General features: G+C 43.0%; 1 protein-coding gene across 2 annotated transcripts; it reads right to left on the reverse strand.

Annotated features, from left to right (window-relative positions):
• Positions 1-512: 512 nt before the first annotated feature.
• On the reverse strand, positions 513-27,415 carry MAPK14 (mitogen-activated protein kinase 14). Of its 2 annotated transcripts, none has more exons than XM_005142173.3 (12): positions 27,161-27,415; positions 20,360-20,489; positions 17,519-17,577; positions 15,501-15,612; positions 14,952-14,981; positions 14,470-14,517; positions 13,939-14,053; positions 12,867-12,938; positions 4,340-4,419; positions 3,770-3,848; positions 3,300-3,473; positions 513-2,881 (listed from the first exon to the last, which is right to left on the reverse strand). In XM_005142173.3, exons 1-12 carry the CDS (start codon positions 27,274-27,276, stop codon positions 2,814-2,816), a joined length of 1,083 nt encoding a protein of 360 aa, XP_005142230.1. In that variant the 5' UTR covers positions 27,277-27,415; the 3' UTR covers positions 513-2,813. The 2 variants fall into 2 exon arrangements, with proteins under 2 accessions (XP_005142230.1, XP_005142231.1); XM_005142174.3 differs by lacking the exon at positions 4,340-4,419 and adding an exon at positions 6,556-6,635 and having other exon boundaries at positions 27,161-27,413.
• Between the last annotated feature and the right edge of the window lie 159 nt (positions 27,416-27,574).

Here is a 27,574-nt window from a genome sequence, read left to right on the forward strand (position 1 = left end):
AGGGCACTGGAACATCAGTTACTGAGGGTTTGGTCAGTCAGTTCTTCGGCGTGAAGTGCACCAACACTCAACAGAAGTCAGAAAAGCTCCACCATGGAGCCGTGATGCTCCTGCTCCTGCCAACACCCTTCCACCACCAACTAGATGGCAGCTAAAGAGGAAAACAAATCACTTTTAAAAAGAGCAAACAAACACAAACTGGTGCAAGTGGGGAAGGGTCCCCAGCCTGGACAGTACCAGATTGTTGGTCTGTTGTGGTTTTGTACCAAACAGAAAATGGAAATACTTTCTTCTGCATCCAGTATTCGTGGTCAGACTCTGAGCTATTTCTGTAGCAAGTAATTTCTCTGGGACAAGTATGGACACAATCCAGTGTCAGTCAACAGGTCCCAGGGCCTCAACCCCATGCCCCAACCACCACACACAGGATCCCCTTCAGCACAAGGGAGGAACAGACACTGCGTGAGCACCAGCCCCTAAGAGCAAGAGGTTTGCAAGTACCATGAGTGCAGTAAATCTGAAAAATAGGTTTTATTTTTGAAACCAGTGGTATCACATCTTCTCTGGCATAACCAATTACAGCAAAGTTCATGGATAGAACCCAAAGAGCAGATCTCTTCTTGCAAGTGCATCCTGTCCAGGCTGCACTGCAGGCAAGGGAGTGCATCCCACATGGCCTGCCTCCAAGGATGAGCTCCGGATGGAACATTCCCACTCACACACACAGACACACACACACAATGTCTAGACTGGTTTTTAAAATCGTTTAGCAATACCTGCACAAAATCACACTGTCGCATCTACACATCAAATGGCAGATTAAAAATAATCTTGCTGTAGGTTTAGAGTGTATCTACATTTTCATTTGGATACTTGGACTGCTGGTCCAGCAGAAAAGGGAGGGCTTTATGTCTTGATTTTGTTGGGCTGAGGAGAGTTTTATCCCAGAGCATGATGTAACAGCTCTCTTCACCTCACCTCACACCTTTATTAAGTGTTTGGCCTGAAGAGATCACTGAAGAATCATGAAGAATCATGATTGATTTTGAATTCATGCCTATGAAGAATCAACTGTCCCATCCCTTTGTGCAGGCTCTCCAAACATGGGGTAAAAATACTAATGACGATTCCTCTCCATCCCATAGGTAACAAAGGTACAAAATACTGCAAAAGCCTTTCTCCTCACATACACAACTACACTGTCCACACATAAATGTCTAAAACCATCTGCTTTAAATCCTAAAACTGGGCTCCCGAGCTCCCCAGGTACAGTTCCAGCACACACTCATGCTGGGAAACCTCCCTCCTGCGGGTCTCTACCTCTGGGTGTTTCACTCATGTGGAGTCCTGTAAAATTCAAAGTATCTGAACTACGTTTGCATTCAGACAAACTCCCTTTTTCGTGTTTCCTCAGGCGGAGATCAACCTGCTCAAAAACAGTCAAGCAGCTCTTATCCAAGAGGGTAAAAAAAGAACAACCTCTAGTAAATGTTAGCTTTTTATATATAAATATTTATATTTATAGATATAGACAGCAAAAGGGAGATTGTGGATTTATGCATGCTTATTTCTTTGCTTTGGATTCCAATAATTCTAAAAACATCTTGTCAGGAAATAACTTAAGTTGTGGCACAAGATGCCATAGCTGGTTCTTTGAACATTTTACATTTGATCTCGCAAGAAACCCTTCATCCCAACCTCTCTTTCTCTGAAACCAGAAGGTCAGAACAAACTAAAAGGTGCATGTGTCTATGCCATATGTTTTCTCCTTTCCTCCTCAGAACCTCCAGCATGGCAGGTATTTCACAATGAACTGCAACACATGAGGAAGGATGCTGTGATTTCATGGCACTGGTTGAGGTACTCAGTGTTCACCAATGGTTTAACTGCCCCAGTGCCATCCCCGAGAAGTAATGAGAAAAATCAAGCAGCTCTACATGCACAGACAGCTACGACATGCAAAACAACCCCACTTTGTAAGGAACAAAATACACCAATGTGCGACTAGCAAGAATCTTCTCCAGCCTCTGTCTCCTACGGATTAATGCTGGGAAGCCTCAGAATGAGAGGAGGGCAAGAGGGAAAGAACACTTAATTCAGGGGTAGAGGCTGCTGCCTCAGAAAGTTATTTCCTGATAACACAGAGTTCATGCCTGACTATCTGGGAGCCTTCTCCCCCAGAATCCAGCAGGTCAGATTTCAACTCTAGACTTCCTTTCCCCTCTCTCCCCATTCATTTAAGGCACAAACGTATTTACAGGTTTAAACAAAACCTTTTCATGATCCATGAATTGGGACATAAGAAGGCCTGTACATTCTACTGTACCAGGAAGACCTGGACGTAAATCAGCCATCTGGCATTGAGCAAGGACATCCCTCAACACCACCTGCAGTCCTGAAGGAAACAGAGGACTCTCTAAGCCTATAAACCAACTTCCACTTTTTTGAGGTTACTCAGTTGTAGAAGAATTGATAAATGGCAATGATTGTAACCAAACTTAACATCACCTTCCCCACCTCTCCCCAGCAGTGCAAACAGTTTGTGCACTGTTGCTCCGGCAGGACTAATGAGCGGGCACAACAGGTTCTTCAGAGGCTTGCTCCAGGCTGGACACAGAATACAAGAGAGCATGCAGCATGTTTACATAGACTCAGCTTCTTCCCTCCCTCTCCCACCCCCCCCAGTTCAACACACACAAAACCCCTCCACCAAGGAGAATATTGTGACGAGGCACTTGAATGATAGTTGGAGAGTCCCTATGAAAAGGCCTTCCCCTCACAGTGAAGTGGGACGAGCAGAAGAGAGCACTTTCTCAGGACTCCATCTCCTCTTGGTCAAGTGGTGGTGGCACAAAGCTGATGACTTCATCGTAAGTCAGGCCTGGTGGGAAAAGTGTGACAGGAACTTAACAGGCAGTACTAAAGACATCCCTCGTGCAAGAAAACCTGCAACAATCTTAGAGTGTCCAACACTATTTTAAACAAAGAACATGGTTTAATTAAGGAAGAGAATGGTTCCTCCATTCTCAGGCACTACCATGCACAATAAAAGATACTTCCAGAGCATCAAGGAGGTGTCAGTAAGTTTTAATATATGGAAGACATGAGCAACTATGTCACCTACATGTCTGTATGCTTACAGTAGTAATTAGCTACCAGGGACCATGCTCCTTACGTGCACAGCATGTAACAGCTTCACTCAGAACAAACAGGACACCTGTGGTTTTAGCTGTTTTCTTTTGTGCCTCAACTCCCACAGCTCACCAGGGAATCTGGCCCCCCTCCTGCCCCCAACTCACTTTTCCATTCCTCAATCTCAAGCTCTCTGCTTTCAAAGGACTGGTCATAGGGGTCTGCCACTGGTTCATCATCCGGGTCGTGATACTGAGCAAAGTAGGCATGAGCCAGTGCTTCTGCTGCGGTAATTCGTTTGTCCGTATCCAGAACCAGCATCTTCTCTAGCAAGTCCACAGCTGGGAAAGCAGCACAACAGGAAAGAAAGGATTTACAGAGTGAGCTGTACAACACTGCTCCCTGAAGCATAAGGTTGTCAGAGGAATTATTTTTTGAGGAACCTGTAGCTTCTGAGCACCCACCCACCATCCACAATCTCTTCCTCCCACATGTGCTTTGTAAACTCTGGAAATGGGGCACAGGCCTGTTCTGAACTACTTCTTAAGTCAAAACCGCACTTAGGGAAGTCAGTGTGTCCCAAGACCCTCTGTAGCTGCAGCCTCCAAAAGAGCATAGCATCTGAGAAGTTCCTTACCTAGTGGATTGGCGCCAATAAACACGTTTTCAAAGTTCATTTTTGGCATGTAAGACAAAGACTGAATGTAGTTTCTTGCCTGTGGAAATAAATACTCTGTTGAAGCATAATACAATCCAGCCACCAAGACAAAGTATATCTCAATCACCGTGAAGCACTGATTATGGTTGGCCTCCTTGCTTTGCCTCCTCTTTACTTAGTCTGGTACTTACTAGCCCATCAGCAACTTCCCAACTAAAGGCCACTCAAGACAGCAGAGGAAGAGCTGACAAGACTCAGGGCTCATGCAAGACTCGAAAGCAAAGAGGTGCTGCTCAGAGACCCAGTGAGGCTGTGTGCAGCACAGTGCCAGCTGCGAAGCTGCACAATGTGGCACACGACACAAAACCCACTCGCATCCAAAGCTCTCCCAGTCTCTGAAGTGTGTGTCTAAGTATGTACAGTCTTCATTTAGTAAAAAAGTCTTGCTGAAGAGCAGGTAGGGAATTGCCCACCCCATGCCACATGCGAGCACATCACTTCCAGAAGCAGCCCTGCCCTGCAAACCCCCCTCGTCTGCTCAGATCTCACCTCGTGGCTGGGCATCCTGTTAATGAGATATGCAGGGGGTGTCCCCGTCAGACGCATGATCTGCTGAAGCTGGTTAATATCTTAAGTGCCTAGTCAAGGGCTTTGTTAAAAACAGTGCAAAAACCATTTTAAACACCAAACAGCTACATACAAAGCATCTTTTTTGCAAACCACAAGGCAAAAGCCATCAGCAAGCAGCAGGGCCCGCTGATTTCTTCATAGACTCATGAAAAGTTTAGTAATTGCACCAGGGAACACTTAAACCAACGAGAAATTACTGATCAGTTGGTAACAGTGTCAGAACAGAAAGTATTTCTGACCACCAGCAATAGCTTTAATTACAACATGGCTGCCTTGACATTTCCCAGGAGTTTTAAGCCACCACAGTAGATGTTTCCTTTGGCTGAAGCTGCTTGTCAGAGATTTCCCTGGGCTGCTGCGTTTACATCCAGCCCAGGGAAATGAACACGAATTAAAACAGAAACAATTGTACCCCTGCACTGGTTACCAGCTTTTTTTCTTGCTGTTCAGAAAGTACTTAAGTTCCTTGTGGTGCAAAGTGGCATTGGTGCAAAGTGACACCTCCTTCTAAACAGCTCTGAATGCACTTTAAGATGTGGGTGAGGTGACAGAAGGCAATAAATACAAAATCAGCAAACCATTAGCATTGCATAAGACAGAGTTAGCTGATGGCAGTAAACCGAGAGGAAGAGTAAGTAATGCAACAGGAAAACACAACTGGTTAGTGACACACTAAAGCCCTCAGTAGTTTTGCTGTCCCCATACAATGGAGAGAAATAGTAGTAACAGTACCACAGAATTAGAGAAGCCCAGGTTGGAAGGACCTCAACTAGGTCCAACCTTTCTAGTTAAAGCATGACCTAGGCTAGATGTTACTTTACTGCATTTCTTTTTAAGCAGCCTCTTGATTTGGACCTGGCTAATAGCAATTATTCTTTTTATTGTGCAATGTTAAATAAAGACCGACTTCAACCTTATGTATGCAAGTTAATCTTGTGCTTGACCTAGGGAACATTTAAGCTTATCTCTCTAATCCCCAGCACTTCACATACCAGACTACCCTTTAGGTCAGCACACAGGGCGACCAGCTCCAATCCCTTCAACGGCAGAACATCCCAAGGCTCATTCTATTGGTCTGATACTCAGCAAGTTACCAACAGATTCCAACTTGCACATATCTGCCTTTATCAACTTTATTCAAGGCTAGCCTCACATTTTGCATTTACTGTCATTGTTATGTGAAAAAGAACATAAGGTGCTGTACAAAATAAGCTCATCATCACCCTCCACCATGCTGATCCTCTGTTATATATCAGGAACAGCAGACTGACTCACTCCAGTACACCAGTAGTTACCTCTACACAAGTTCATTGCTCACTGTGTACACTTGTTAATCCATGCTGTTTTGGCACGGATTAGTTAGAGCTGCTCTTGCTCTAACTTTTATGCACTTCACCTTCAGAAACAGGTAAAATTAAATGCCATTTAATAGTGTCTCTGCACAAGTTTCAGACTGCAACAATACTGAAATGGTGGAAAACAGAGGTCCCCATTTAAAAAGGGCACTGCAGAAAACTTTTCACTATTACCCTGCCAGAAGGACCCCACACAGCAATACTCTTTAAATAATCAGCACAATGAGATATATTCTCAGCAGCCTGTGCGCCATGGAACTAGCTACCACATAAAAGCACCTAAAAGGCATTTTGGCTTCTAGGCTACAAAACCAAAGGCTGTGGCAGCAGCATTTCAGATTTAATGATACTACAGAAAGGACTGTGTGTTCAGAGGATAACACACTTGCCCCTGTTAAGAAAGAGCCCTGGGTAGGCAATCTGGAGAAATAATAATGGAGATGCCCCTCAAGCTCTCAGCTGTGAAAAATACTTCCCCAGCAGCACCTGAGCATACAATGTATCACGAAGTATAAACCCACAAACTGAAAGAAACATCACGAAGCAGTAAAATGAGACTACAGAAGGAAGAAATCATACCACAGACAGAGGTAAGAGGAATAAAGATCAGATACACACAGCAGAGGAACTCAAAGCCATCGAAGAGCACTTAATGACAAAGGAATTAAGAAAAAATAGAAAACAAACCCCAACACATACTACAGGTAAGACTACAGGAGGGCAACGCACAAACTGGGGACTTCCAAAAGGGCAGATATTACAATCAAAGTGTAAACTCACAGACTCTGAGGAGATTTTCTTCAAAAGCTCAGGCCCTGGGGTTCCAACGAGTCTCAAAATGAGCTTCAACTGATCAATATCTAATGATGGACCATAAAGGAAAATGCTGGGACAAATCAAAATGAAAAGCGCAACGTTATCAGCCTGTTGAAAGTTAGTTCCTGCCAAGGCCTCAACTGAGAAGCTGTTTTAAGCACACTGCATTCATTGAGTACCCCCTTATAACACAGCTCAGTCTGTACCCAGACAGATGGAGCAACTTGTCTATAAGCACACTGCATGCACTGGATCAGCCACTGCATCCTTCACTACCACCGAGCAGGAGCCAGAGTTGCTGCTCCACTGGCAAAGGACCAGTTCACATGCCCACTGTGCTGCTCAGGTCCCGCACCACAGTACAAGCAGTCAAAAGGATTAGGTTGTGTTAGTGACAGATGAAGTGAAGCAGGCGACTCACAAGGGTAAGAACTGGTGTTAACAAGAGTCAAGGCCTTCTGTGAACACCTTCCAAGGTAATTCAGCCACTTCTAAAACTTAGGAAGTAAGAAAACAACTGGAGCCTGCTCATGACCTGCAGCGTTGCTCCGCCTGAAGATGGGACTCACATTTAAAGCCTCTCTGCAGAAAGCTTTCAGGACATCGCACTGCAGAGGCAAAGAATGTGTTACCCACACACCCATGCAAGCTGCCCTCTGACAAGACCCAAGTGCCAAAATGCATGCTTAAGGGAAAAATCCACTAAAGACACTAAAGACACACTTCTAAACCTCACAGTAAGGAGACACAAGGTGTCTTTGATAAACCATTAGAAGAATAATCTCCCTTCCTCTCTGAATTATTCTCCATGCTGCCTTTCAAAACCTACTAGTGATTTCAGACTATGTCTGTAATGTTTGCATTTGCCCTTAAAATCATATCAAACCAGTCACATATTTTCCTTTCCACAGAAGTAGTCTATTCACTAGACTACTCCCTGGCCTACTCACTACACAATGTTTCTTCCAAGATCAATTCCTTCCTCATGTTTTAACAGTTACAATTCCTTGTTAGAGTATGTTGAGTACTGCAAGAACTTCAAAACCTGTCTTCTGTTTCTTAAGCAAGCCTCAGTTCCTGCAATACTGGCAAACTCTGTATGAAAGGAATCACAAAGACTTTGCTAAAACCTTTATCTTTTAATGTAAACTTTGGTCTAAAGCTCATCTAAAGCGTTACACATGACATGAATTAAAAGCCCTGGCAATAGTACTTTGTCAGAACAGCTGAACCAACTTCACACTTCAAGCTGCCTGGCCAGCTCCCACCTACTTAGACACTCAAAACCTAGGAGTAAATCCAATGCATCTAGCTGGATTTAGCTTAGCTGCTGAATTGCCAACTCTTAATTGTCAATGCTTAAAATGAAATCAGTATATCCACTGGTGAGTTAGCAGAGGGTGCCATCCCAACCCCAGTTAGGATAGCATCTAAGTCAGCTTTTCTTTAGGGCCATTTCAAACAGCCCTTAACACAGAACCATAGATTCTTTCAATCATCCTTGTGCAAGAAACCCTTGTGCAAATTTCAGGCTGCTGCTGCGCCTCAGAAGTCGCACACCATACCTATATTTAAATGCTTTTAAAACCATGTGCACCAGGTGTGCCAACAATATTGTGGCCACCTCTTTTCCCAGGAAAAGTGCTACTGGAAGATCCTTGTGCAATATGCTTCAGTGGCTTCTCAGATAAGCAAGAGAAAACACAGAACATGGATTCTCTTGTGTGAGGTTTCATCCTCAATCCTGTGTGAGGTTTCATCCTCCTTGCACGCTGTGAAACAGTTCTGTAACTAATGAAGCAAGTCTCATGTGCTTCAGGCACAGCAAAAGCCAACCCCTGCTTCTCTTCTTAGTCTCCTTCTATAACCTGCTGAACTGCAGCACTCATTAACTACATGCCTTACCACATCCCAGAGTCACAGAACCAACTAGGCTGGAAAAGACCTTTAAGATCATCAGAGAAATGAGCCATAAACAATTAAAAGACAGGAAAAAGACTTAGTAAATACAAAGCAAAAGAAAATACAAGCCAGAAACAAACATGTGCATAGAGAAGAAAAGCCCAGCATGCAAACCCCAAGTGCCACCAGCAAGGTACCCCCAGTGAGGCTCAGTGATTCCAAATTTCAGAGAACCTGCCATCACCAGCAGGCACTGCAGGGCTTTGAGAGCTTACCCAGGCAAAGCTAAGTTCTGTTTGAGCTGCCACCACAAGCAGGAGTGAGACGTATCAGAAGAACATGTAATGTCAGATTGGTTAGTTATCAGGGAAGTTTCACACTACTGAAAAAAATAGTCATAAAAATGCTTTTCAGAGTTTAAAGGGAATACCATCAATTTAAAATATACAGAAAATTGGCTAAACTAGTACAAAACATTAAAGATACTAGTTGTATTTTATTATTTTATGCAAGTCAACTTTCCTACTTATTTCTATTAATCGACATTACAACAGTTGTAAAAACATTCAGAATACACATGGTTAACAAAAACTGATCCTGTCACAAGACCGATATGGTACAACCCCAATGCAAGCCTCTAGCCAGGCCTCACATGAAAAACCTGAAGGAGTCTGATTTTCATTACCTTCAATTTTTTGTCTCTGACTTGTCTTTCCCACAATCTTGTTGGCCTTCTCCACCTCCTGGCAGAGACCTGACCCATAATAGAAATCCAGCTTTCACCCAAGTGTTCCCACCCCTAGATCACAACAGGAAAAATTCATATAGTTTACGATCAGTTTGAAGTCCTGCAGAGCTGAGCCACATTAATCACAGGATTCTTTTCTAATGTATCTACAATTGTTTCTTTAAGTCAATGACAGCCATAGTCAGAATCTCTACAGATTAGGTCCTTCACAACTTCAAACTAAATTCAGTGTTATCAGTGGCACAACCATCACAGAAGAGCACCATCTCAGAATACATCTTCATTACTTACCAGATTACCTTTACAGCCTGCCTGTACAATACATGCATCTCCAGGCCATATAAAAACTATCTGATGGCCTGTAAATAACATTACACCATTTCTGCTACATCCTTGGTGAAAGGGCCCAATGTTTCAACCAAGAGAATCATTTGAACAGGAGAAGGATTTGGGGGTGTTGGCTGATGAGAAACTTAACATGAGCCAGCAGCACGTGCTCGCAGCCCAGAAAGCCAACTGTATCCTGGGCTGAATCAAAAGAAGTGTGACCAGCAGGTCAAAGGAGATGATCCTGCCCCTCTACTCTGCTCTCATGAGACTTCACTTGGAGTGTTCTGTACAGTTCTGGTGTCCTCAACATAAGAAGCACATGGAGCTGTTGGTGCAAGTCCAGAGGAGGGCTACAAGGATGATAAGAGGCCTGGAGCACATCCCATATGAAGATACGCTGAGAAAGTTGGGGCTGTTCAGCCTGGAGAAGGGAAGCTGTGTAGAGACCTCAGAGCAGCTTCCAGTATCTGAGTGGGGCCTACAGGGATGCTGGAGATGGACTCTTCATTAGGGACTGTAACAACAGGACAAGGGGGAATGGGTTTAAACTTAAACATGGGAAGTTTAGGTTAGATATAAGGAAGACGTTTTTTACTGTGAAGGTGGTGAGGCACTGAAACAGATTGCCCAGCGATGTTATGAATGCTCCATCCCTGGCAATGCTCAAGGACAGGTTAGATGAAGTCTTGGGTGACATCATTTGTGTGGTGTCCCTGTCCCTGGCAGGGGGGTTGGAACTGGATGATCTTAAGGTCCTTTCTAACCCTAACTATTCTATGATTCTATGATTATCATCCTGAGAAAGCTCCACCTATTCTGTCACTATATATGTCATTTTGGAATGTGAAGTTATATAGTGAGAAAATTAATGTCTTAAGAACAAAAATCAAGAAGAATGTAAAATTTTTTTGCTGTCAAACAGGAGCAGCTTCCAGCTGCCTGAACACACAGAATATAAACTCCCACTGCCTCCAGCTGCAAAGTGAGTTCCCTAGAACTGCAGTGGATTTGGATGTACTGTATCCTCAGCTACCAGAGGCATAGAATCAGAGTGGTTTGGGTTGGATGGGACCTTTAAGCTCATCCAGTTCCAACCCCTGCCATGGGCAGGGACCCCTTCCACTGGAGCAGCTGCTCCAAACCCCTTGTGTCCAACCTGGCCTTGAGCACTGCCAGGGATGGGGCAGCCACAGCTGCTCTGGGCACCCTGTGCCAGCACCTCAGCACCCTCACAGGGAACAGCTTCTGCCTAAGAGCTCAGCTCAGGCTCCCCTCGGGCAGGTTCAAGCCATTCCCCTTGGCCTGGCCATACAGGCCCTTGTCCCAAGCCCCTCTCCAGCTTTCCTGCAGCCCCTTTAGGCACTGGAGCTGCTCTCAGGTCTCCCCTTAAGGAGCCTTCTCTTCTCCAGGCTTAACAAGCCCAGCTCTCTCAGCCTGGCTCCAAAGCAGAGCTGCTCCAGCCCTCAGAGCATCTTTATGTATGATTAATTGTAAAATAGACCTTGAATTAAGCACATTAATTGCAAAGTCAGTAAGGCAGCAATTGCACAGTGACACTGCAGGAGTAGCACAGGTCTCAGCAAATCTGCGGGTACAAAGAAACTATTAAAAGCCCAGAAGCACGCACCAGGATCTACATTGGGAAAATTCCTAAAACTTTCTCCCAAAACCATGCAAGTATAAAGACTTCAAAAAGCCTTCTGAGGGAGGAAGAAGCTACCACGATTTGTAATGTTACTTCTGCTTGGTGTCGTTTGATATGAAGAAAACTGGAGTGTAAACTGCCAGCCTGGGACCTCTCTAGATCCTTGGCTATGACTTACATGCACAAACAAAACTCATAACCACCAACCCTCCCTCCCTTATAGCCCTAACCTCATGATAAATGGCACATATGTTACCTGAAGTCTGGAACTTGCACACAATGACTGTAAGAACTATAGTACAACAGAATTTTATCTATGATGGGAAAAGATCAAGCCTTATTTTTCTTAAAATCTAACCAACTCAGAGCAGAAAAAGCATTTAATTCAAAAGCTTTATTACCATCTGTAAAGGAAATGGAGCATTTCAGGTAAAGAATCATAAGTATCTGCTGGGAGATATAAATTAGTAAAGTATCTTAATATGCCAACGCAAGAAATGTAGATCCTAACAGTAAACTTTAGTTTGCTTTGTGGATATTATTTGTTATAACGTGGAGAGAATTACGAGATGGAGACAGGCTGAAGAGGAGAAAAACAGATCAAGCTAAAGCACATTGAAAAGGGGGCTGAAACCTGTCAAAACTGGAAAGAAAACCTCTTCCCCCATGAAAGAGTTTTGGAATTGACATGCTTTCCACAAGTAATCTAGGAAACAGGAGGCCAGCACTTCCAACACTAGTCTGTTGGGCTTTTTGTCCACCAAATGCTAACATATTTCAATTAACACATATAAATACTAATTAATAAGTTAAACAACATGTAGTTGAAAGAATAAGCATTGCTAAAAGGTGGGCAATGTTATTTTCTCTGGCAAACAAAGTCCAATTTCTTGGCAAAGAAAAACCTTGCTGGCAGTTACATTACCCCAACATGTGGCTGAAGGAACGGAAGCTGGAAGGTTAACAGCTTGGTTCAGGTCTTAGCTCTAATTTCCTCAGGGAAAATCTGACCAACTCTCCTAAATTGCTCTCTCAAATCTGCTCAAGTGTCCTGCCCAGCCCACTTCAGTGCAGCAACAAAATGCTTTTGAAATGCTCTTATTAGAGGCTGATCTTTCATGTTGATATAAAGGTACAGTGAAAGAAGGCTCGCAATCTGGTAACACTCAAGAATGGAAGTGGAACCTAAATGTTTCAGAGCAATATGGCATGAGATACTTGGCACTAAAGCATCTGCAAAGGGGCTGCTTTCACAGCATTCCACAAGGACACAGAGAAAGGCCAGAAGGTATGCTTCACATCTGCTAGAAACCTAAAGCATGACAGGATTCTTAGCAGCCAGCCTACTCTATGCAGTTATTCTCTACAAAATCAAAGAGCAATGAATTTAAACTAACTTAAAGAAAAGTACCTCCCAGAAACAAACATGCAAGTAGTTCTGGTATGCTAATAAAGAGGAACAGAACTGCCTTCTTGCACAATGATTATTTTGTGTGCAGCCAAATCATAAACTCACCTCATCAGACTGTGAGTAAAAGAAGCCATTAATTTAAAAACAGGATAAAACCACCCCACAAGCAAACCCAGAACTTTTACTGTGAAGCTCACTAAAGTGAAGATTCCAACAAATATATTACTTTTAAAGGATACGGTCTGTTCCAGGGAACAACGTTCTTCCAGTCAACAGTTCAGCCATAATGCATCCCACTGACCAAATATCGACTGGACAAAATAAAACACAGAACAACGTAATGCAGAAGAGAACAGTCTCAACAGAATCACCCTGTCCAAAAAGTACAGTTTTATCCTTACATGAGCTTATGACATTGAAAGGACCTGAGATACAGTGCAAGGTAACTGACTCTGCTCAGTAACTGCGTCATCTCAGATGTGTCCAGACGACAGATGTCAAGATCAGGCAGATTTTGCTTCCAGAGTGTAACACATGTTGAACACCAAAGAGCTGGGCAGGAAACTACACAACCACAGCGGAAGGAACCCATTCAGGACAACCCTGAGGAATGAATTTGCATACGGCCCAATAGAAATTCTACCCAAACCAACACCAGCTATTATGCTACAGATGCAAGACAAGTCCACAGACATTCAAGGGGAAGAGAGAAAAGAAGAAAAAACAGTGGAGTATGAAAAGCACATTATTTGCTCTCCTGCACAAGAACTACTCTCAGTCTTTGCTTTTCCTTTCAGTGCCTGATCTAGAAGCATCGTATGGAAGCATAATGTGCTGCTGAGAAGATACTAGAAACTGTGAGGAAGATATAATTGTGAAGGAGCTGCTGAGAAGAAAAGAGAGGAAAGGGAGATTCATATTTCATAGCATTTCTTCACACCTTAACTCGAGATACTTTTCAGCGTATTCCCTGTAGCTTCCTAGAAACACACCTTCTCCTCATCCAGATACATTTCATTCACTTTAAAAACCACCATGCTAAGATAGTATTTTGCTGATCGTGATTTTGAAGGTTTGAGTTTAAAGAAGTTTTATGAATGCTATCACAGTGATTCTGAACTTACTAAGGTTCAGTAGACTGTGGTTCCAATACTCATTCCATGCCTTCCTTCTTTTAATTACCCTCATAGAAATGTAATTCCCATGACTCCCAACTTAGGTGATCAAATATAAAGCAGCACATGTAAAGGATAACCTCTTTTATTCCACAATTCAGGAACCGAAAAGCTTTATGTTAGTTAACTGTGTTACCTGTCTGGTTGTAATGCATCCAGTTCAGCATGATCTCAGGGGCCCTGTACCACCGGGTAGCCACATACCCAGTCATCTCATCATCCGTGTGTCGGGCCAAGCCAAAATCCAGGATCTACAGAATGGAAAAGACATCCACCAACTGCTGCAGTGGAACAACTCAAACTAGGTAGAGCAATTAGCTAGGAAATTATTGGATTGGGTGGAGGAGAGGTGGTGCAGCTGCAAAAGCAGATGATGAAGCACATTTCACAAGCTGTTAAAAGACACCAGAACAGCTTAAGACTCAACATTGAATTTTGTATGGATACCATGTCTCCAAACCAACTAAACTCAAACCAAATTGTTAACTCTCATTGAAAACACAGAAACAGATACAGGAAAACATCCTTACAGCTGGGAAGGACATTAGTACTTTGGGCCACAAAAATATTTCTGCAGGAATTATTTTGTCCCTTTAGTTCCAAACAACATCCACATGGCATTCACTCAAATCCCAGTCAACCAAGCCAGAGCTTGTGATCACACTACCTTTAGCTCACAGTCTTCATTTACAGCCAGGTTACTAGGTTTTAAATCCTAAAAAATGAAACATCAGCATTAACAGTGGTATATACGTTGTTTCACAAGCCTGAAGTACATTAAAATGCAAATGCAGAGAGAAAATAGATTCTAACTGGTCATAAATATTAACTCTTCATACTCAGGAAATTACTTTATCCCAAAGCCTGTGTCACATCTAAGGGAAAACACATAAGATTATTGCAACACTAGTGGTGCAGATGTGTATTTAAATAGAGAAGCTATTTCACAAAGATACAAGCCAAACATCTGCAGGAACAGAAACTAAGGATCTTGAAAACCACCTCCCACATTTAAACTTTTGACTGGTTAACCCAAATAATTCTTGGAAAATTTCTTCTTTTTTCTATAGGTGCTGCATTGTGAGATTCTGTGCTACAGTTCTAAGCCCTTGGTTCAGTACAGGAAGCAATGTTAGGATAAATACTCACCCTGTGTATTATGTCAGCTGAATGGATGTACTGTAAAGCAAGATGACAAGTTTTATGTAACAGTCCAAGCAGCCTCCTTCAAGTTTCTTCGCTAGACAATTATTGTCCTACCCCATCCCTCCCAACTCAAACACTGCAGCCTGTCTGCAGGAGGAACTGAGCGTGTGTCTATGAGCTGTGTCTCACTCTGCCCCTCCTCAGGATCACCCAGTGCAATGCCACCCTGGGGGGAACACCACAACTAAACAAAACTGAAGAAATGGAAGATTCACAGTCAGAGCATATGAGAGGGAAGCTCAGTTCACCATCTTTCAGACTCTGCCTATAGGTATGTGTAAAAATATCTTCTTAAATGATAACTAACTTTACTATCAGAGCTCCAAAGAGGTATGAGTGAAAGAGTAATAAAAGGTTATCCCATGGTATGTTAGGAAAGTTACAGAACTCTCACTATGTATTGATATGAATCTCTGAAAAAATGACACTCATTGTGAACATCCACCTCCCACTGGTGAGCTACCGACATCCAGGAAGGACAGGGACAAGTACCTTCAGTCCCCGAAGAATCTGGTATATGAGGAACTGCACATGGTCATCAGTGAGTTTTTGGCATTTCACAATGTTGTTCAGATCTGCTCCCATCAGGTGTGTCACCAAGTACCTAGTAACAAAAGAAAGAGGCTATGAAGCAATCCCTTCTCCTGGATTAGGATAAGAACTCCCTATGAGGTGCCAGCAGCAGGGCTGACTGTTCCAAATCATGTTGCTGAATGAAACACGGCTCACTGACACTAAATACAGTCATGAACTCTATGCATCAGCAGGCTGATTCCTACAGCACTGGTCCATAAAACATAAGTGAGCAAGTCTGCTGGGTCCAGTAGTTCAGGATATTCCAGGATCTTTTGTGTTGGAATTCAGAACTGCTCAAGAATGGTGGCAGATGAATTAAGGTGGCAAATACTTGTGTAATCATCTGGGACCTGATGAAATCCATCCATGGGTCCTGAAGGAGCTGGCAAATGAAGCTGCTAAGCCACTGTCCATTATATTTGAAAAACCATGGCAGTCAGGTGAAGCTCCCGACAACTGGAAAAAGGGAAATATAACCCCTATTTTCAAGAAGGGGGAAATGGATGACCCAGGGAATTACAGACCAGTCAGTGTCACCTCTGTGCCTGGCAAAATATTGGAGCAGATTCTCTTGGAAGGCATGCTAGGGCACATGAAAAACAACCAGGTGCTTGGTGAAAGGCAGCATGGCTTCACTTGGGGGAAATCCTGTCTGACCAATTTGGTGGCCTTCTATGATGGGGCTACAAAACTGATGGACAGGGGTAGAGCAGTTGATGTCATCTACCTGGACTTGTGCAAGGCATTCAACACTGTCCCACATGACATCCTTGTCTCTAAATTGGAGAGACATCAATTTGATAGGTGGGGCACTCGGTGGATAAAGAACTGGCTGGATGGCCACATGCAAAGAGTTCTGGTCAATGGCTCAATGTCCAGCTGGGGACCAGTAACAAGGGGTGTCCCTCAGGGATCGGTGTTGGGACCAGTCTTATTTAACATCTTTGTCGGTGACGTGGACAGTGGGATTGAGTGTGCCCTCAGCAAGTTTGCCGATGACACCAAGCTGTGTGGTTCTGTTGATACACTGGAGGGAAGGAATGCCATCCAGAGGGACCCTGACATGCCTGTGATGTGGGCTGATGCCGACCTCATGAAGTTTAACCATGACAAGTGCAAGGTCTTACACCTGGGTCGGAGCAATCTCAGGCACAGCTACAGGTTGGGCAGAGAAGAGATTCAGAGCAGCCCTGCAGAGAAGGACTTGGGGGGTGTTGGTTGATAAGAAACTTAACATGAGCCAGCTTTAGTGTGTGCTCGCAGGCCAGAAAGTCAACTGTATCCTGGGCTGCATCAAAAGGAGCATGACCAGCAGGTCGAAGGAGGTGATCCTGCCCTTCTTCTCTCGTGAGACCTCACCTGGAGCACTGTGTGCAGTTCTGGTGTCCTCAACATAAAAAGGACATGGAACTGTTAGAACAAGTCCAGAGGAGGCCACGAGGATGATCAGAGGCTGAAGCACCTCCTGTATGAAGACAGGCTGAGAAAGTTGGGGCTGTTCAGCCTGGGGAAGAGAAGGCTGCGTGGAGACCTCAGAGCAGCCTTCCAGTATCTGAAGTGAGACTATAAGGATGCTGGGGAGGGACTCTTCATTAGGGACTGTAGTGATAGGACAATGGGTAACAGGTTAAAGTTTAAAGAGGGGAAGTTTAGACTGTATATAAGGAGGAAGTTCTTTACTGTGAAGGTGGTGAGGCACTGGAATGGGTTGCCTGAGGAAGCTGTGAATGCTCCATCCCTGGCAGTGTTCACAGACAGACTGGACAAAGCCTTGGATGCCATGGTTTAGTGTGAGGTGCTGCTTCCCATGGCAGGGGGGTTGGAACTGGATGATCTTGAAGTCCTTTCCAACCCTAACTATTCTATGATTCTATCTGGGAAATGCAAGGAAGACCCAAAAATGTTTTGTTGCAGTTTTCAGAGAAGTTACCTACACATCATTGAATTCTTCTAGAGACTTGGCAGGGGTGAACACATCCAACAAGCCAATCACCTAGAAAGGAAACAGTACAGTGAAAAAGCTGGGAAATACATTCATAGTATAATATGATACAGTTACCAAGATCCTTTGTGGAACAGAAGCCAGTAGCTGTTTCATTTCCAAATACATGAATTATTCAGTATAGACACATTAGTATTTATACAAAATCAGAAGCAAATGTTCAATTTTTGCATAAAGGATAGTTCAGGTTAAAAATACACAGCTGTCTTTTCACACCAGCCACCCACTTAAAGCATCAAATGGGAGCTGTAACTAAAGGTAGGTATAAACAGTGGTTGAGATTAACTTACTTCAAAAAGCATCTAAAGTTTTGTTCAGGAAATAAATGGATGAGAAAACAACAGCAAAAATAAACCACCAGACAAAACTGCCTACTTCCTGCTCAGTTTTTAGTTACACTGTTGACTCCATGCTAAAATCAGAATTAGGAGCTAAAATCAGAATTAGGGGAGTATTACGAGAGCATCCATCAGGGACTGTAGAGATAGGACAAGGAGTGATGGGTTCAAAACAGAAGATGTTCAGGTTAGATATTAGGCACAAGTTCTTCCCTGTGAGGGTGCTGAGGCACCAGCACAAGGTGCCCAAAGAAGCTGTCGCTGCCTCATCCCTGGCAGTGCTCAAGGCCAGTTTGGACACAGGGGCTTGGAGCAGCTGCTCCAGTGGAAGGTGTCCCCATCTGTGGCACGGGATAGGAACTGGATGATCTTAAGCTCTTTTCTAACCTAAACAAGTCTGGGATTCTATGATTTGTTTCACTTGTCCTAAAATAATGGGTAGAAAAATTCAAGGATCCATAGCACAAGCAATGAATAATGACAACTACAATGAAAAGTCAGGAAAACAGCCATGCAATGAGCACACAGTTTTCACACAGAGCTGACAGTTGTGACAGTGTCACTCGTATTTTCTGCCAAAAGAGCAAGCTATACCTTTCAATATATACCTAACCTGCTGTACCAGAGAGGAAAAGGATACGCTTGTGTTACCCGGTAGGAAAGAACTCTATATCTTATTATTCCATAATTGTCTTCTAGATCTAGCATTAGAAAAAAATGTCCATTTTGCTGATAAAGTTTATTCTATGTTTCACTGAAATGTGCTTTTAAACCTTATTTTCCTCATCCTAATAGCAAATATTATTCTATGAATATATGAGCTGAAGAGACAGGTTCTCTTCATGTACCCCTAAAACCTCCCTGAACCTTCTAGATTTGCCCCTGGGGTCTGTACCACATAAAACCAAGTGGTTTACTTCCAAACTGAGACTAGTCAAGACACCATCAGTGATGATCCTGCCTGAATCAGTTCTGGATATCTCTGCATCTGCAGGATTTTTAAACCACAAGCTAGATAAACTTCCCAAAGACAGATGACAGTACAATGAACAGATAATAAATATTTCCATATACAAACAACTTCCTTTTATCACTCACTCCTAAAGCTACACAGGCTCTTAGCAACACTAATCCAAAAATATTAAAGTATATCAGACACGGAACTGCTGTAGCACCAGTCACAATCTCATTTTCATTGCTTAATCTTATTATCTTAGACAAAATGCATTCATATGCTGGTTGGTTGGTGGGTTGTTTTTTTTTTTGTATAGACACAGATATTAAAAGCTTTCATTAGCTACGCGAAAAGGTCCAGAAGAATTCCAGGGAGTGGATATTAAGCAGGATCAAATGCTACCTCTGCTGTTGAGACATGGGTATCACACAGAGGTGCTGAGGAAGAACTGCTGACAATAGCAGAAATACACATTAAAACTTCCAATTATGTCAATCACACTAAAAATGCCAACAAAATTTAGGGGTAATGAGCTGGTGACTGCAGTGCTCAGAACCCACAACATACAGCCACCACTGCCACAAGAGAAAATCTGAACAGATCATTCAAGGAGAACCTGCCAATGAAATCAGGCTCGTTTGGCTTTCTTGTGCTAGATAAATGTCCTGGCTTTGCTCAGATTGCTTCCAAAACAGTATTTCCCTTCTGCTAAGCTGGAGTTTGCTCAGACAAAAGAAACCAAGAACCTTTCTTTCCTTTTGAATCCTGACAGAGGGCAGGTTATGAGACTACTGGCTTCAAACAGCATGTGAAATAAATGTGATGGTATGTTAATGCCTCAAATCCACAGTGCTGGTCAACCAACTGTTTTCTATACCAAATTGGGGTTATACCAAAACACAGTTTAATATAACACTAGTCACCTATACATATATATATATAATAAATAGTCACCTATTTGGTTTCCCTGTTGATAATTTAAGTGGGTGGCTCATATGAAAAGCCATCCAATTCTCACCCCTCCTTTTACCTGTAGAAACAGTGATCATCTACTCCACATCCTCCTGACACAGGCAAGTCAAACCAAGTACCACTTGTGTCCCAAAACCTAAAGACAGCATGTACCTGCTAAGCAGCAATTTCCAGATCATTCTAGAAAATACTAAGGGATTTTTTTATCAAAGATTGATTATGTATTTATTGGGTTTGGGTTTTTCTTTTTATCTATGTGCTTTTCCACAGCTATAAACCCCTGGACCACTAAAAGCCTTGTATTTAGCATTAGGAGAAAAGCACAGAATCATAGAAGGGTATGGGTTGGAAAGGACCTTAAAGATCATTAAGTTCTCACCCCCCCTTTTAATGGGTAGGGACACCTCATGCTAGACCAAAATCCAAATATCCAATCCCAATGGACGCTCTCTGGACAGTCCAACTTCAGGCCACCTTTTCATACTTCACTTTTACTCCTTCAACTTACATTTTCATGTTTCATGTGCTTAAGCAGCCGCAGCTCTCGGTACGTCCTCTTGGCATGGATGATAGACTGAAATGGTCGGGACAGCTTCTTTACAGCTACACGCAACCCCGTTTTTGTGTCGAAGGCAGAGCTACGACAAAGAGAAATCAAATTAGCAAAATGATTTCTTAATAAACACCTTCAAAACCACATTTGACAACTCCAGACAGCAGCTACCTAGGACACTAAGCCACAGTCAACAGCATTTCTTCATCCCTGCAATGAAACTAACTTCTAGAAATCCTGGTCCACAACCCATGCCCCCACCCCAAACCCCCACATATTGACACAACTGTTGGTTTCTACAGCAAATGTGTAAAAGATGAGTCTTGTTCACACAGTAAAGGGGAATATTGTAAATATTAACTGTATTCCTAAACACATTTTCATAGACCACACTTCTTCACAAAATGCTGTGCTCAAAATACTTTTATGGTTTAAAGTCCATAAAAAATCCAAGGTCTGTGCCTAATAAAATCAGCTGTGATGGTTAATCATATTTGAAGCTGAAATCACATTTCTTAGTAAATCGCATCTAAAATTCAAGTCCTGTTACCAAAAACATGTATATAAACAGATCATACTTAGCTGGACATGACCAAAGCTTGTCCCTTTAGCAGAAACTTTGCATATGTATAAATAATTTTTCTTCTTAGAATCCACAAAGACTAACTCCATCCGATCTGGTAATTTTACCTGTATATATACTTGCTATTTTGTACTGTAAAACCACCTTTTGAAGTAAGTCCTTATACAACTTTATAATATTAAGAAGCAGAAGCCTAGTACATTTGAAATAAAAATCTCACACATTAAGAATTATGTTAAATTTCTGATACATTGCATAAAATTTTCCTGAGCACAGGGCTTATATTTGAGAAACTAAAGAACAGTAAAGCTATTTAGCTCTGAACCAAATTACTCCTCTTTCATCTCTTCTTTGATGTTCTTACCTAAAACAGATGTAGTTTACCAAAAAGGAAGGAGAAGGAGAAAGAGAGGATGTGAAATCCAGGCCATAAAATACAAGGTAACAAACAAGGGGAAAGCATAGACTGGAGAAAGTCAGAGAAGGACAATACATGTTTATTTTCCTGCTGCAGTTTGATTCAGGGCAAACTCCCAACCCCATTTCAAAGTGAGCATGCACTTGTTCTTGATAAGCACAGAACCACAGAATCAACTAGATTGGAAAATCCCTCTAAGATAAATGTGTGTAGCAGCTCAGCTAACAGAAAGCTCAAGCCCAATCACAAGAGTAGTCCCAGAACAAACTCACAAATTCCTCCTCTCCCCCCCCCATGTAGTTGTCATCTATTTTTAAAGCAACTAACTGGAATTAACTTGCAAAGACACTCCTTATCTCAGAGCTGCTCAGTTTCCATGGAACTTGCTAGATGAGGTTTATCAGAAATGGAAAACAAAATAAGTTTGTTTCTACCAACAGCAATCTCCACCCCACCTCCCCCCCAGATCTTGCAAGAGAGTGGGAAAACCCACTAGGCAGTCAGGAGGAAGAGCATCTCCCTCCTCTCTCTGTAAAGGGGCACACGCATACACTGAGTGGGAAGAGCCATGGCCATACAGCTACACAGTAGATCACAGGATCACGAAGGATATGCCCATTACTAACGGCCCCCATCATGCCCATTACTGACTATTTCCACTCACCAGATCCCCTCATTTGGCTTGGACAGACAAAAGCTGATATTAAGGATTCACTTTTTTAACATTGTTTTCAAACCAGCAAGTTTTCACACCTCACTAGAATTCAGGTTATTGAAGTAAACCATTTTGCAATATACAAACAACCCTAATTTGGGCTGTAATTATATTATGGTATTTTAATGATAATCAAGGTGGTTTCTAGGATTTAGAGCAAAAATAAGGCTCGTCATCATAATTTAACACATTGTTGGGAATTAATGAGGTATCTTTAGGAGCTTTCAAATGTTTTGAGTACAAAGGCAGCATCCACCAGTATCTCTTTCATCTTGAAAAGAAGGGGACCCCCTCCATATTAACCACCTTCATGGCTACACACTCAGATCCCTCTCTCATTTTTCCACCAGGTTGTCTTTAAAGCAGAATTGAGAGCCACCAACATCAGCTATTTCAGAGTCCAAAGGAAATTGAATTTCATCTTTTTAATAACCTTTTTGGGGCCATATCAAGTCATCATTCCCCTGTAGATGTACAACCTCCAACAAGAAATGCAATCAGCAGTACTGAGAAACCATTTAGCCAACATAATGCACAAGCCCAGGAAAGAAAATTTTCTATTACTGCATATTCACAACCTAGAGCTACTCCTGAAGTCAGAAGAACTCTAAGTTCAGTCATAGTTGAGGCCTACAGACTATTTCCCTGCAGATAAAGGCATGCTGAATAATTTTCTGCCAGTACAGATAACTGCCTCATGGTTTCACGCATAAAGACAGAGCTACAGAAGACCTGTCAGGCTGGAGAAGGGTTTAAAGAACATTAAGCTGACTTTCATTACAGACTTAAAACAGCTGCATTACACTGATGGTGTTTCAGCTAAAAAAAAGCCCAGATATGGCTAAAATGCATGAACCACAGTTTTGAATCCTTTTTAAAACAAGATTAGCAGAAATTCTTCATTTATCATGGTTTATTTAACTTCTTGCATGGTACTGTGCTATGGCACACGAGCTGCATCCACCTCACCCTAAGTGAGCCAAAAGTACCATTCTGAGCTAACTTGAACTGCATCCAGAACAGAAGAGCTAGAAGAAAACAGCTATTTTAGAGAATATATCCACTGGTTCAATCTCTAACTTCTAGATGTTACTTCTGTAACATTTGAAGTTGTCTGGGGAATTAAAGTACACGCAAAATTAAAGAAAGCAATTTATTTAAACATTTGATAATCAGAATGTTAATTTTTGTGCAGACTTCTACCAAATAGCATGCTGCTTACCATCAGCACCTATGCCAATACCCAAGGGAACAGAACCTTTCTGGTGGTACCTTCAGAATTTATGCACCTCTAGTTATAGGCAGAAAAACCCCACTTGACAGCTTATCATGAACACCCATTGTTGCAGAGTTCAGTCTACATGTGCATGTCAGTTGCTTGCCCTCACAAAACACTATAAAAAGTTGTAAGTCTCATTCTCCTCTACTCTGTTGCCTGCTGCTTCTCAGAAAGTTGCAATAAAAATCTCTGTAGGACAGATGTGCTCACACTGATGTAATTTCTTGCCTTCACTTTCAGAGCTCCGTACCTGTGCAATTCCCCCCTCCCGTGTTCTGCTAATCCAACCTGTAGGGCTGCTTCATCCTACTCACTTTTATATCCTCTTCATATCACTCCTCGCATATCTACCACACCTTACTGGAAGCAGCCAGCACCTGTACCTCTGAGTGAATACATACTCCGGAGGCACCCGAACATTTTTGATAAGGGATTAGTAAGCTTAAAGTAAAAGTGTATTAGTAAAAAGAAACTAAAAGTCCATGGAGGACCAACAAAGGTGAATTGAGGGTGGTTACTTCATTTAATTTTCATTCTGAGGAACAGCTGAGGGAACTGGGGTAGTTTAGTTTGGAGAAGGCTAGAGGGTACCCTACTGCTCTCTACAAGTGCCTGACAGGAGGTTTGTACTCTCAAAGTAAAAAGTGACAGGACAAGAGGAAACAGCCTAAAGCTGTGCCAGGGAAGGTTTAGACTGGAGCTGAGGAACAGTTTCTTCCCAGAGGGTACTCAGGCATTGGAACAGGCTGCCCAGGGCAGTGCTGGAGTCACTGTCCCTGCAAGTGCTCACACACCATGCAGCGGAGGCCTTCAATGCCATGGGTTAGGGGTGTCCTTGGCAGTGCTAGGGAACAGTTGGACTGGATGAGCTTAAAGGACTTTCCCAGCTTGGTTGATTTTGTGATTCCTCTGGGGCCTAATGTTTAAAAATTTCTTAAACTCATAATGTTTCTCTGTTAGTTTAAAAACAGGGAAATTTATCTCAGTACCTTTGTAATCTCCAGGAAATCCAGTCAGTGTTGGTACAACTGTGGGTCAAAATGGGAGGAATTCACAGGTTTTGGAAGGGCTACAAAACTTGTCAGTCTACAAACAAGCATCCTCTACACCCCTCTCCTCACGTGGACTATTACAAGACTGATATGTCAGGAACCCACATATCTTTTAGTGTAGACCTGGTTACAAAAATCTTCTTCATGCAAGAGACTATGTGATATGAATATACAAAACCATTGCAAGAACAAATGAAATAGCATTTCACACCACAGATGTCACAGCGACTGTTACGTGACTTAGTAATGATCAATCTGAGGACACATATCAGTATTACTTGAAGGTTTGGAACTGAATCCCTACTTGCATCTCCACATACTTCCAGGTTTTTCTAAAAACAGATACTGAAAAACCCCCAAGCTGGTCATTTGAATGTCATTCTTCTGATACTACACATAATACTTCAGAAAACACTGGGATATGTGCTCTAAGCATGTGCCACCAGTGCCCATTTTCCTTTAGAAAGTGCTTCTCTCCAGCCACTCACTGCAAAATAAAGTCAGGTTCTTATGTTGTGGTGTTCCGGTCACACTCACATTAGACACTTGAAGCAGCCTACTGCATACAGCTCCATAGTCTAAATGATTATCTACTGGTTTCATTATTTCTTTTTTATTAATTCCCCCCCTTCTACAAATTCATTTGTAAATGCCTCATCTTGACAACTAGATGAAACCCAGAACATTTCATTATGTTCTAATATAATAATACAGTAGGCATACATGGAAGTATATTTACACATTCAGTTTAAGGGTGGTTAAAACCCTGCAATTTACTATTCAAACACAGAGGGACGGCCTCTAAGTCTCAAATGAAACCAGGTAACTTATTACTGGGGAGAAAAATCTCAAAAGGGACAGAGCAGGACAAGTCGCTGCAGGAATATCCTAAATACATCATCATTTGCAGCTTAATAAAAGATATACACATAAATACAAGGGGTTTTATTTAATTCTGACACCCTTTCCACATCACCAGTCTTTCTGGACTGTATCTTTTCTGAAACATACTTTTAGAACATACAGAAAACCATTAACGCAGAGTGTAAAGAGACTCATGCCACATGACTGGAATTGCTTCCAATACCAAACTGTTTCATCTGAACATAGTTGCACAATCTTTGAAAATTCTGACATAGCAAAACAGGAAATTCATGATGCAAAGCCTCCAGTTATTGCTTGTGAAAACAAACTTTGTAAGTATCAGAGTCACAATGGAGATTTGAAAAGGAGGGGAAGGAATAGAAGAGGAATGAGCTAGAAGGTGTAGGGGCAACCTTAAAAATACAATGAAAAAGGCAGGGAGCAAATTCAGCTCCCATTACATTTGGGGAGTGGTGTCATTCTGCGGCACTAACAGGGTATTTATCAGCTGTAGCAGAGAGGCCCAAACGTTATTTTCACCAAACTAAATCCCTCTATGTAAAAAAAACCTCAGAACTACAGTGGATAGTCTTGCAACTAGACTTGACCAGCCTCTGTCTGTCATGAAATACAAGCATTTGCATACTTGAGGCATAGCAGCTTTAAGAAATGCATGTTACTTACATTGAACTTAACCTACTGCTATAAAATTGCTGGTAAGAACAGCTGAGAACCTGGTTTCTTTAAAACTGCACCACATGCAAAACAACTCCTTTTCATTAGCAGCAGAGTGCAGCGTGCATTCCTCCTTAGCATGGAACATGATATTCATAATACAAATTTACATGTTATGCCAAGAAATATGCATGCCTGCTCAAATCTAGCAGCAATCATGATGCACAGAGATTTGAAAATTGAGATCACACCTAGACAGAGCCAGAGAATAAAAACCAGAACGTTCATGTGGAAAACATTTCCTATTTATACTGTGAACACGCTTGTACTACGTGACTGCTGAAGTCCAGCCATCAAACTGATTCAAATACAACCCTGTCTTTAAGATTAGACGATGCATGCAATCCACTTAATTTACGTTTAATGATCTGACGTACTTCAGCAGAGAAACTACATACTAAATAAGTGCTGTATTTCTCATGTGGAACCAGTCAGATGCTTTACCCCTTAAACATTAAAAACGAAACTCTTATCTTTAAGCTCTCTGTACCTCTGCAGGTCTCATACAAGGACTTTACTCTCCCAGGCAGTGCATACTGCAGTAATTCTGTCATTCTATAGCAATAAAACGACTTTTCCTCTGTTTATCTACATTGCAAGAAAATGTCGATACCGGTAAACAAGGCGGGGATGCAAAACCAGCTCTCTTAGCCTTCCCTCTACTTTCCCTGCCCATCAACAGATTAAAAATACAATTGCCTCAAATATAATCTATTCTTCAGGTCCAGAAAGGAACAGGGACAAGAGCTGCCAGGCCCTCGGCTCTGCAGAGGGACTTGCCAGTCTCCATCCCTCTCCACCCCCCACCTACGAACTGCAAGGAGGCTCGGTGAAATATGTCTATATGAGATCATTCGAGGGGGGGGGAAGGGTTGGGACACGATTATCTTCCCCTGCAAAAATGTTTTAGTGCCACCTGCCATGTGGTGCAATCCCCGCCGCATTCCAAAGCCAGACTGCGGCTTCCCGGCAGCACCGCTCCCAGACCGGGAGGAGAAGTGCTTTTTGCTGGTAAAACCCTTGCGGACTAATAGGAACCCGCGGAGGCCGAGAGAGCCCCCGCAGCACACACACACCCCCAGCACCCCCAGCCCCACTCCCGGCACTCACCACACGGAACCGTAGGCCCCGGAGCCGACGGGGGAAAGGTTCTGGTAGCGCTCGGGCACCTCCCACACCGTCTTGTTCAGCTCCTGCCGGTAGAACTTGGGCCGCTCCTGAGACATCGCTGCTCCGAAGCCCGCCCCGCCCGGCCCGGCGGGAGGGGGAGGCTCTGCCCGAGGCTGCAGCACCACCACCACCACCACACCACCGCTGCCACCACCACAGCAGCACCAGCAGCACCAGCAGCAGGAACTTCTTCCTTCTTTCCTCCTCTCTCCCCACCTCCCTCCTGCAGCAGCGGGGGCGGCCCCGCAGCAGCACCGCCCGCCCCGCCGCCGCCGGCCCCTCACGCCCGCTCGCGGGCGCCCCCTCTCCTCACACGTCCGGTTGCGCTCCCCGCTCCGCCTTCCCCTCAGGGGC

The sequence above is a fragment of the Melopsittacus undulatus genome, chromosome 16 (assembly GCF_012275295.1).
Source record: "Melopsittacus undulatus isolate bMelUnd1 chromosome 16, bMelUnd1.mat.Z, whole genome shotgun sequence".
NCBI classification, from domain to species: Eukaryota; Metazoa; Chordata; class Aves; order Psittaciformes; family Psittaculidae; genus Melopsittacus; species Melopsittacus undulatus.

What these genes read in the sequence shown, in the direction of transcription:
- MAPK14 (XM_005142173.3), bottom strand. Translation starts at nt 27,276, where the DNA reads ATGTCTCAGGAGCGGCCCAAGTTCTACCGGCAGGAGCTGAACAAGACG. An exon ending in ATGAAGACTGTGAGCTAAAG is followed by an intron (nt 14,054 to 14,469) that starts GTAGTGTGATCA and finishes TCCATTCTGTAG; the next exon opens with ATCCTGGATTTTGGCTTGGC. An exon ending in GATGCATTACAACCAGACAG is followed by an intron (nt 12,939 to 13,938) that starts GTAACACAGTTA and finishes TATTTTGTCCAG; the next exon opens with TCGATATTTGGTCAGTGGGA.